Genomic DNA, 10,750 nt, shown 5'->3' with positions numbered 1-10,750 from the left:
CCCAGTACCACCAAAAAAAAAAAAAAAAAAAGAAAGAAAAAGAAAACTCCCTCATGAACAGAACAGAGGGAGTTTTCTTTCTTACTCTTTTTTCTTTCTTCCTTCCTTTTTTGTAGAACTGGAGATTGAACCCAGGGGCATTCTACCTCTGAGCTACACCCCAGCCCTGTTTTTTATATTTAATTAATTAATTTATTTATTTTTATCTTTTAATTTTTGCAGTGCTGGGGATGGAACCCAGGGGCATTCTTCATCCGAGCTACATCCCAGCACTATTTTTTATTCTTTGTTTTGAAACAGGGTCGCACTGAGTTGCAAAGGGCCTAAATAGCTGAGGCTGTCTGCGAACCACGATCCTCCTGTCTCAATCTGCCAAATGCTGGGATTACAGGCATACACCACCATGCCCGGCTTATATTTTATTTTGAAACAGGGTCTCACTAAGTTGCAGAGGGCTTCACTAAGTTGCTGAGGCTGGCTGCAAACCTGCGATCCTCCTGTCTCAGCCTCCCAAGTTTTATTCTCACCTGCTCTTATTTTTTATTTAGAAACAGGGCCTCATGCTGGGCGAAATGGCACACACTTGTGATCCCAGTACTTGGAAAGCTGAAACAGGAGGATCACAAGTTTGCAGCCAGGATCAGCCATTTAGTGAGGTCCTCCACAACTTAGACCTTTTTTCCAAAATAGAGAACATCAACAACAACAAAAATAGCACTGGGGGTGTAGCTTGGAGGTAGAATGCCCCTGGGTTCCATCCTCAGTGCTGGAAAAAAGAAAAAGAAAGAAAGGAAGAAAGGAAGGGAGGGAGGAAGGGAGGAAAGAAGGAAGGAAGGAAAGAAGGGGGCCTCACTACTAATTTGCTGATTTGAGTCTGGCTGCAAACCTTCTACTGAGGTTACAAGTGTGTGCCACCACACCCTGCAATAGCACCTTTGTGTGTTGGTGTGTGTGTGTGTGTGTGTGTGTGTGTGTGTGTGTGTGTGTGTGGTACTGGGGGTGGAACCCAGAGGCTTTCTACCTCTGGGCCACACTCCCAGATCTATTTTATATTTTATTTGGAAACAGGGTCTAAGTTGCTGAGAGCCTCAGCCTCCCAAGCGCGATGATTACAAGCGTGCGCCACCACGCCCGGACAGAAAGCACCTTTTAAACTGTCACATTATATAAACCGAGTGTGGTGGCGCACGCTTGTAATCCCAGTAATTGGGAGGCTAAAATAGGAAGACACAAGTTTGAGACCAACCTCAGCAATTTAGTGAGACCCGCTGGGTTCAATCCTTACTACCTTAAAAAAAAAAAAAAAAAAAAAGCAAATCAGAGAACAGTTGAACAGTGACAGTGCAACAAAACATCCACCCAGGGGAGTTTTATTTAGCCTTTTTGGGAGGTGGGGAGGAGGCGGAGCCTCCTTCACTTCCTGCGTGCCTGGAAGTCACTGGGCTGCAGGAGTCTCCAGGAGTGGTAGGCGCCCGGGGTGGAGACGCTGTTCCCATTACAGGACACTATTCCGGAAGCAGGAGCTGAATTCCAGAGGCTTTGGAACCTTGCTGAGGGAAAGCTGTTAAGGAGAGGATATTCTGGTAGAACCGACTCAAAACTTCAAGTAACAAAGAGAGGGATAAACAATGCACCTCAGAGGACTGTGAGCCTTTTACAGAGGCTCTGGGTCCCCAGTGGGGGCTCTGGGAATGCCCAGAATGGACAGGCATCCTGCTGCATCTGGGGCCTCCCAGCTTCAAGACTTTGGATTACAAGTTTGCACCACTGCACCTGGCTGCAAAACGTTTCATTTTTTTTTTTTTTTCAAAATGAAAAATTAAACCCTAGTCCGGCGTGGTGCCACATGCTTGTAATCCCAGCATTTGGGAGGCTGAGACCAGAGGATAGTGGTTCACAGACTGCCTCAGCTACCTAAGTAGAGACTCTGTTTCAAAATAACGAATAAGCAGGGTGTGGTGGCGAACGCTTGTAGTCCCAGCATTAAGGAGGCTGAGACTGGAGGGTCACAGTTCACAGACAGCCTCAGCTACTTAGTGAGGTCCTTTGCAACTCAGTGAGACCCTGTTTCAAAAAATAAATTAAAGCCGGGCGTGGTGGCGCACGCTTGTAATCCCCGTGCTTGGGAGGCGGAGACAGGAGGATCCCGCTGGTTCGGAGCCAGCCTTGCTGGTTTAAGAGACCTTGTTTCCACATAAAAAAGTTAAAAAATAGGTATGGAAGTGTAGCCCATGGGAGTGTATCCCGGAGGTAGAAGGGCTTCCAGGAATCCCAGTACCACCAAAAAATAAATTAAAAATAGGGCAGGGGGTGTAGCTTGGAGATCAAATGCCCCTGGGTTCCAACCCCAGACCCGCAAAATAAATAAATAATGAAAGAAGGAAAGAAAGAAAGAAAGGAAGGAAGAGAGAGAGAGAGAGAAAGAAAGAAATAGGGCTGGGGGTGTAGCTAGGAGGTAAAATACCCCTGGGTTCCATTCCCATTACCACACACACACACACAAAAAAAAGAAAAGCCCTGCGTGGTGATTCACACTTGTAATCCCTGTGCTTGGGAGGCTGAAATAAGAGGATCACATACTTGAGGACAGCTTCAGCAAGTAGCGAGACTCTCATCAACTTAGTGAGACCGTTTAAAAATAAAAATAAAATAGGGCTAGGGGTGTAGTTTGGAGATAGAATACCCCTGGGTCCAATCCTTAGTCACACACACACACACACACACACACACACACACACACACACACACTAAAAAGGGCTGGGGTATAGCTCAAAGGCAGAATGCCACCTGTCTCTGGGTTCAATCCCCAGTACCACAAGGAGGAGGGGGAGGGGAGGCAAGGGGCACCAGCAGAGCGTCCTTCCCACTTCAGGCTCCGGCCATATCCTCTGCTCCGCTGGATCCTACTCATCATCCTCTGTGCAGAAGAATTTGGACACAGGACTAACTTCTCTGCCATGGTTCTGGATCCCATTGGCATTCAGGGGCTTGCAGGCCACCCAAGGAAGCAGGTCTGTGTATACACTGATACACAGGGCTCAGCCCTTCCGGACAGAGGGACTTCAGAGGGAACCAGTGTGTGGCACGCAGGCCAGACCACATCCACCTCTGACCCCTTGAGGGCAGACCACTCCCCGCTCTGGGCGGGAGCTGCAGGCCATACCGGGGCCCACGCCCTGGGCGGGCACACAGGGCTGCCATTGTCCCCTAGGTGCCTGGCACCCTCTCATTTGCATAGCCGCGTGAAGAATGCAAGGGGGCAGGCTGGGGACTTGTCCCTGCGGAGGCAGCTGGGGCTGTGGGGGAGGAAGCTGGCCGGGGTCGCGGCAGGAAGCTGCCCCCCCTGCCAGGTCCAGGGAGGGTGGTGGGCTGCTGGGGATGGGGCAGGGGGGACCGGGGTCTGGCGGGAGCAGGAGCAGGGGTGTGACATTCCTCTGGCACCCACACCACACGGAGCCTGGGGGCTGAAAGGAGCGTGAGGGGATTGCTAATGAGGTGGAGGAGAGTTAAACATTCCCCTGCTGCTGAGGTCCAAGGGAGGGCGAAGGGGGGAGCGGGCCTAGGAGGGAGCAGCGTGAACCCCAGGAATGTGCAGAGGCCGCTGCTCCCACCAGGCTCTTCTGGAACTGTCCCGGGTCTCAGCAGGAGCTGCGAAGGCAGCCAGCCAGGGGATTAGGGGGCTGAGCTGTCTGCCTCCCCTCAGGCCGGGCCAGAAGGCTGCTGCTGTCCCTCCTCCCCTGCCAGGCCCCTTGCTGGCCTGCAGCCAGCTCTGGCCAGCTGCCATAGGACCCCTCCAATCTCAAACAGACCCAACAGGACACATTCCCTGGTCTGGTTTCCCCTGTATTTGATGCATATCACTTCCAGGCGCCCAGGAAACCCCTAAGCACTCCATTCTCAAGCCTGGACTCTAACTTCTGGTCTCAGAGTTCTTATCAGAAAGTTCTCCCTGATGTGTAACTTTTTTTTCTTGTGTTACTGGGGCTGAACCCAGGGCCATTCTACCTCTGAGCTATACCGCCAGCCCTATTTTTATTCTTTATTTCTGTGTGTGTGTGTGTGTGTGTGTGTGTGTGTGTGTGTGTGTGTGTTAGTTACTGGGGGACTAAACCCAGAGGCATTCTACCTCTGAGTTACATCCCCAGCCCTATTTTATTCTTTATTTTGAAAAACAGGATCTCACTAAGTTGCAGAGGGCCTCACTAAGTAGCTGAGGCTGGCTTCAAGCCTGCGATCCTCCTGTCTCAGCCTCCCAAGTATTGGGATTACAAGTGTGTGCCACCATGCCCGGCTTGTAATTCCTTCTCCTCTCTTTCATCAACTCACAGGACAAGAAAGCCCAAGGGTCATATCAGCCTGGCGGGAGCAAAGTCCATCATCTTGGGCTGGTGCTCTGGGTAGGATTATGAGAATTTTAGAGCACTTGAATCAGGCTCCTAAAGGGGTTTCCCTGAACACAAAGTCCTAGAGAGACAGGATCATTCCCCAGCCCCTCCCTTGGCTACAAAGAAGGGGGTGGGGCAGAGGTGCCCACCTGGGCCATTGGCCCCGCCCCCTACCCCAGGAGGCTGGACTTGGGCTTTGCTGGGGACCCTGCCGGGCTCAGGCGGCTGCTGTGGGCGGGCCTTTGGCCTTTCCAGCCCCTGAGCCTCCCCCTGCATTCTGGAGTCCTGAACTGCAGCCTTGCAGTGCCAGCAGCCATCACCTCTCCTCCTCTGCCTGGGACAGCTCACTCCTTGACCCCAGCTGCTGCTCTCCTGGCCATGACCACTGCGACCTCCAGGACCCTGGCCCAGCTCTGAGCCTGGGAGCCTCGGTCCCCTTCCCTGGGCCATGGCCAACTCGGGCCTCCAGCTCCTGGGCTACTTTCTGGCTCTGGGTGGCTGGGTGGGCATCATCGCCAGCACGGTCCTGCCACAATGGAAGCAATCCTCCTACGCGGGCGATGCCATCATCACTGCGGTGGGCCTCTATGAAGGCCTCTGGATGTCCTGCGCCTCCCAGAGCACCGGGCAGGTGCAGTGCAAGCTCTACGACTCTCTGCTCGCCTTGGACGGTAGGCCTCAGGCTTGGGGCTGGGATGTGGGTGGAGGTATGGAACAAGCCTTCCCAAGGCTCACCGTCAGCAACGAGCCCCATCCCACCCCCACTCCATCCCCAGAACCCTCAGAACACACCTGAGAACCCGGGACTGTGCCGCTTTGGAGGCCAGGGCGTTAGGGTCTACAGCCTCAGGGCCAGATCTCTGTTCTGCCACCGCAGCATTGTGAGTCACCAAACCTCTTTGAAGGGGAATTCTACCTCGCAGGATACTGGAGAGCCAAGCACTGCAAGGACTTGGTACCTTGAATGCTTAAGACTCTTTGCAGCTGGGTGTAGTGGCACACACCTGTGATCCCAGTGCTTGGGAGGCTGGGACAGGAGGATCACAGGTTCAAGGCTAGTCTGTACCATTTAGTGAGACCCTCAGCAACTCAGAGATCTTGTTGCAAAAATAAAGGGGTGTGAGCCAGGCATGGTGGTGCATGCTTGTAATCCCAGCATTTGGGAGGCTGAGACAGGAGGATCTTGGTTCACAGACAGCCTCAGCTACTTAGGCCTTTTGCAACTCAGTGAGACCCTGTTTCAAAATAAAGAATAAAAAATAGGGATGGGGTTGTAGCTGAAAGGTAGAATGCCCCTGAGTTCCATCCCCAATACTGCAAAAATAAAAAATAAAAATAAAAATAAAAAGGGAGGTGGCAAAATTAAAAGGGGGTGGCAGTGTAGCTTAGAGGTAGAGTGTCCCTGGGTTCGATGCTGTGTTGGGGTAGGAGTGGACTCATGTCTTCCTACACTGGTATGCAGGCACACTCTGTGACGTACCTACTCTCCACCCTGCCACCCAAGCAGGGGTGCTGGCACACAAGTGTAGGCCCGAACTCCTGAACATACACAGACTCACACGCAAGAGTGTCACGCCGATACTCTCCTGGGGTGTGGAATCGAGACCGGATAGTTGGCTTGTAAATGGGCACTGCTGCAGCCCTAGCGACTGGCAAGGCCAACCCACTGCCGCTCTGCCATCAAGCGGCCACGTGTGCCAGCTCAGGCAGGTCACTGTGTCCCTCAGGGCCCCAGGTCTCCTGAGCTGGCCTGGGGACCATGGCTGACCCACACAGCCACAGAGAAGCAGTGTACAGTGGACACGGTGGCTCCCGGGGCAGAGAGGAAAGCGACCAGGGTCAGGGTGGCTGATGGGGGTGCCAGTCGCTGCTGGGTCCAGGCTGGGACTTAAAGCCCTTGGCTCCTCCTTCTGGGGAAACTGTAGAACTTCCTCATCCCAGGAGAAACCGTCCCTGAGGGTAGGCCCAGAGGAAGCTGCAGAAAAGCGAATTCAAACTATCCTGGCACCAAGTGCCATCGAAGGAACCTGCCAGGGGAGAGGGGCTAATGGTGAAGGGGACTTTCTACCCCCACCCACGTCTTCACAGCCCCAATGTCACCTTCAGGAGCCCACCTGCCCAGGCCCCTCCCATGCAGGCTCCCCACCCCACCCTCGTACCTCTCCCCACCCCCACCCTGTTCAGCGCCATCCTGGCCCCGCCCCAGGTCACATCCAGTCCTCGCGAGCCCTGATGGTGGTGGCGGTGCTCCTGGGCTTCGTGGCCCTGGTTCTCAGCGTGGTGGGCATGAAGTGCACGCGGGTCGGAGACAGCAACCCCATCGCCAAAGGCCGGGTGGCCATCTCCGGGGGTGCCCTCTTCCTCCTGGCCGGTGAGTGCCCCTGCCCTCCTTCCTGCCCACTTGGCCACACCAGGGGCCGGGGGCGGGGGGGCTGAGCTGAGCGCCGCCCTGCTCTGTCCTCAGGCCTCTGCACGCTGACTGCTGTCTCGTGGTATGCCACCCTGGTGACCCAGGAGTTCTTCAACCCAAGCACACCTGTCAATGCCAGGTGGGTGCTGCGCCGGGCTCCTCAAGGCCACTGGCCTTTATCCAGTAGCCACTTGGAAGGGGAAGGGCCAGTGGCTCAGCTGCCGTCTTAGAAGCCCCAGGGCGGGGAGCCAGGCCCAGTGTGGCTGGGCCCTCCATAGGGACGGGAGGCCGGCTGAGGGCATATGGGCTCACTGAGGACTCGCCAAGGAGACAAGTGTTCTGCCTGGCTCTGGGTTCGGATCCAGCTCCACATGTTTGGGCAGTGTGACCTGGGAAAGTTAATCTTTAAGTGCCTGACTTCTTTGTCTGTAACATGGAGCTAGAAGCTAAGACCCAGTTCTGATGTGGTTGTGAAGGTCCATGATGGAGCAGGGAAGGGAGTTCACGGTGTCTGGGCCTGGAGAGTGTGCCGCATACCTGAGCTGATTGCTGCTGGTAGCTGCAGTCTGAGGTAGCTTCCTGCAGGAGGCAGAAATTTTGAGGGACCAGCGGGGTCAGACTGGGCAGGGCTGGCAGCCATCGGAAGGTATTGCTCCCTATCCTGGGTGGAAGGCAGTGACGGTCCCTCTACCATGTGTGCAGAGTGGGAGCTAAGGAGACGGCAGGGTGCTCAAGCCGGGAAAGCAGGGAAAGCAGGTGCAGTCCTGTGTGGGAGGGAGGGTGGTGAGATGGCTCCCAGAAGGGCCTGGGCCCTCCTGGCTCCACCATCACTTCTCAGCCCAGCTGGGAGCAAGAAGGGGACAGACCCAACCCCAGAGGTCCTACCGTGCCCTGGGTGGAGGGCGAGTGAGAAAAGATTCCTGGGGTGGTAGCGCACACTTGTAATCCCAGCGCTTGGGAGGCTGAGACAGGAGGATCTCACAGGTTTGAAGCCAGCTCAGCTAGTGAGGCCTTCAGAAACTTCTAAAATAGGGCTAGGGTTATAGCCTGCAGGTAGAAAGCCCCTGGGTTCCACCCCCCAGTACCCCCCCCCACACACACACACAAAGACGCCTGGGCTGTCTTGGTGGTAGTAGGCCGGTCTGTAAGTGAGGCTCCTTCCAGAGTGATTAGCTACAGCCACAAACACCCGTCAAGAGAGTCTGGCCCAAGGAGCTGAGCTGGAACTTGTTCCTTCAGCCCTTCAACAGCCCCACGGCAGCTGGGGTGAGAGGCCTTGGGCTGTGCCCTGGGGACACAGACAGTCCCAGCCTGTCTGCCCTCTGGGTACTCCCAGAAACAGAAAGACCTCCTGCTGAGGATGTGCCCTGCGGCAGGGAGAGCCCTGAAGAGACAAGGAAAGTCTCCTGTGAGGAGGTGGCCTGTGAACTGGACCCTGAAGGGGAGAAAGGGGCTGGGGAGGCCCCAGAAGGGGGTTAGGATTAGACTCAGGAGGGAGTGGGCTGACCCACAGGGCAGTCTGTGGAGAGCCCAGACTCCAGGCGGAGGAGCCTGGCCTTCTCCAGAGGGCAGCAGGCGCAGTGTGGCCAGGAGCTCTTGAGATATGGGAATCTCCACTCTGCTCATGCCCCCTCCAGCCCTCTGGGCCCTCCCTTGCCCCCTCCACTGGCCACATGAGGAAATGAGCCGGAGTTGCTCAGAGAGGGGCCTCCTGTAGGGCAGCCGTGAGCCTGGGTGGTGTGGGGGAGAGGAAGGGGAGAGGAAAAGAATAAGCATTCACTCCAATTAACCTGGAGAGAAGGACGCTTGTGAGCCCCAACCTCCAGATCCCCGTGCCCTGCCCTCCCTCTGGCAGGCCCCTGGCTATGGGGGTCCCCTAGAGGGCTGGGCTGAGATGAGTCAGGGCTTGGGTGGCAGCCACAACTGATGCCACTGCCTCCACCTCCCTGCAGGTATGAATTTGGCCCAGCTCTGTTCGTAGGCTGGGCCTCGGCTGGCCTGGCCATGCTGGGGGGCTCCTTCCTGTGCTGCACGTGCCCGGAGACGGAGAGAGCCAACAGCAGCCCACAGCCCTATCGCACCGGACCCTCGACCGCTGCCCGAGAGTACGTCTGAGCCCTGCCTACCTAAGCCGCCCCCTCGCTCAGCCAGCACTCCAGCCAGTCCCTGCAGCACCCTGGGCAGCGCCAGTAGGTGCAAGATATCCCCCAAGATTGGTCTGGAGCCTCTGAGCAGCTGGTCCTCAACACAGGCGGGTACTCTGCCATCTGAGACCCAGACCAGACACTCAGAGAGTGATCAGAGGCAAGACCCAGCTCGGCCTGGCAGACACAGGGCAGAGCCTGGCCTCGTCCTGTCTGTACTAACCTGTGGGCACCAGCACACTTCCATCCCTGGGCACAGGATCTCACACAGAGGCAGAGGCCGCCCCTCCACCTGCCCGTTTATCTACTCAAGGGCCACATGTCTCCCAGTGCTGGCCCCCGAGGATTCCACAGTGACCAAGACAGACCTCAGTGTCCAGCGCCTCCACCCTCTTGCATCCCATGGGCTCCTCATCCCATGGAGGAAGTAGTACTGGGATGACAGTCATCCCCTTGTTACACCCATGGACACCAAGGTCCAGAGCAACCACAAGGCTTGGCCTCGCTTCCTCTGAGTGCAGGTCTGGGGCTCCTCCAGTCACCCAGCACTGCTTAGATGCCCACACAGATCCCTAGGTCTCGCCAGTCGCCCCACCCTGGGGAAATGGGCCCCAGCAGGGCTGCCAAGAGGGCTGAGAGCCTGCCCACTGGCCAGGCCCTGTGCCTGGGCTGAATTAATTCTGCAGCCCCTGCCTCCCCTTGGCTGCCCACCCCACTAACCAGCTCTCTCTCTTTTGACTTTCAGACCCGTTGTTAAATTGCCCGCCTCCATCAAGGGCCCCCTGGGTGTCTAATGTCCAGGTACCCAGCCAGGCTCTGTCCCCCTGCCACATTTAGACTATGTGTTTGATATATTTTGGAAAGAGATGTGAACATTCAGCCCAAGTGTGATGTCATTTGGTCTGTTCTGGGCGTGGCCAAGATGGGTCTGGCTTCCTTCCAGAGGTCAGAGCTGAGCACTAGGGCTCCTAGGTTACAGAGCACACTCCAGACAGAGCAAGAAGTTGGGCTTGGTGACACATGCCTATGATCCCAGTACTTGAGAGGCTGAGACAGGAGGATCACAACAGGCCCAACAGGTAGTGAGACTCAGCAATCTAGTGAGACCCTATTTCAAAATAAAAATAAATAATAGGGCTGGGGTATAGCTTGGAGGTAGAATGCCCCTGGGTTCAATCCCAAGTCACACACACACACACACACACACACACACACACACACACACACACACACAAGAACCTAGGAGTCCTGCTCTGCTTTGTAAGCTTCCCAGCCTGACCTTGGGCTTGGAAGCAGGACCCAGTGAGGGGAGATGTCACACTCCCCTAGAGGCCGCCCCTGAGGCCTGGCCGCCACCTGGAGCAAGCTCCTGGAGTCAGGGAGCCATCACATGGAGAGAGGCCCAGAAGTAACAAGACCTGTTCTGGGAACCCTCCTAAGGGAAGGGACATCTCTGTGAGGCCCTCCAGCTGGGTGCTGAATCAGAGCTAGGTAAGGGGATGAGTGTGGGAGCACCCTCAGTGGAGAAGGGAGGAGGGGGAGGACAGTGGGTCTGCCTCATGCAAGGTCTGGAGCCCCTAACCCTGCAGTGGAGCCCGTGGCCTGAGCTCCTTCCTGCACTGGAGCACACAGTCAGAAGGGCTTACTTACAATCTTGAAACGCGGGTACTACCCCCTTTCTTTAGAAGAGGTAAAGTCCTCTGAGAAACAGAAAAACCAGCCCAGCACAGTCCCAAGGACAGCCATTCTTCTTTATCCTCAGTGTCCTCCATCCAGAGGATGTTGCCCTGGCCCTCACACCAGGCTTCTGC

The 10,750-nt window shown here is 55.8% G+C and overlaps 1 protein-coding gene across 1 annotated transcript; it reads left to right on the top strand.

Moving 5' to 3' along the window:
* Nucleotides 1-4,833: 4,833 nt before the first annotated feature.
* On the top strand, nucleotides 4,834-9,733 carry CLDN19 (claudin 19; the record flags this gene model as incomplete). The annotated part of the gene is made up of 5 exons (XM_080693473.1): nucleotides 4,834-5,056; nucleotides 6,592-6,756; nucleotides 6,850-6,934; nucleotides 8,748-8,900; nucleotides 9,685-9,733. 5 exons carry the CDS (start codon nucleotides 4,834-4,836, stop codon nucleotides 9,731-9,733), a joined length of 675 nt encoding a protein of 224 aa, XP_080549599.1.
* Between the last annotated feature and the right edge of the window lie 1,017 nt (nucleotides 9,734-10,750).

Source organism: Muscardinus avellanarius (genome assembly GCF_963383645.1).
Source record: "Muscardinus avellanarius genome assembly, chromosome: 3".
In the NCBI taxonomy this organism is placed as follows: domain Eukaryota; kingdom Metazoa; phylum Chordata; class Mammalia; order Rodentia; family Gliridae; genus Muscardinus; species Muscardinus avellanarius.
This window is presented reverse-complemented; position numbering and strand designations above follow the sequence as displayed.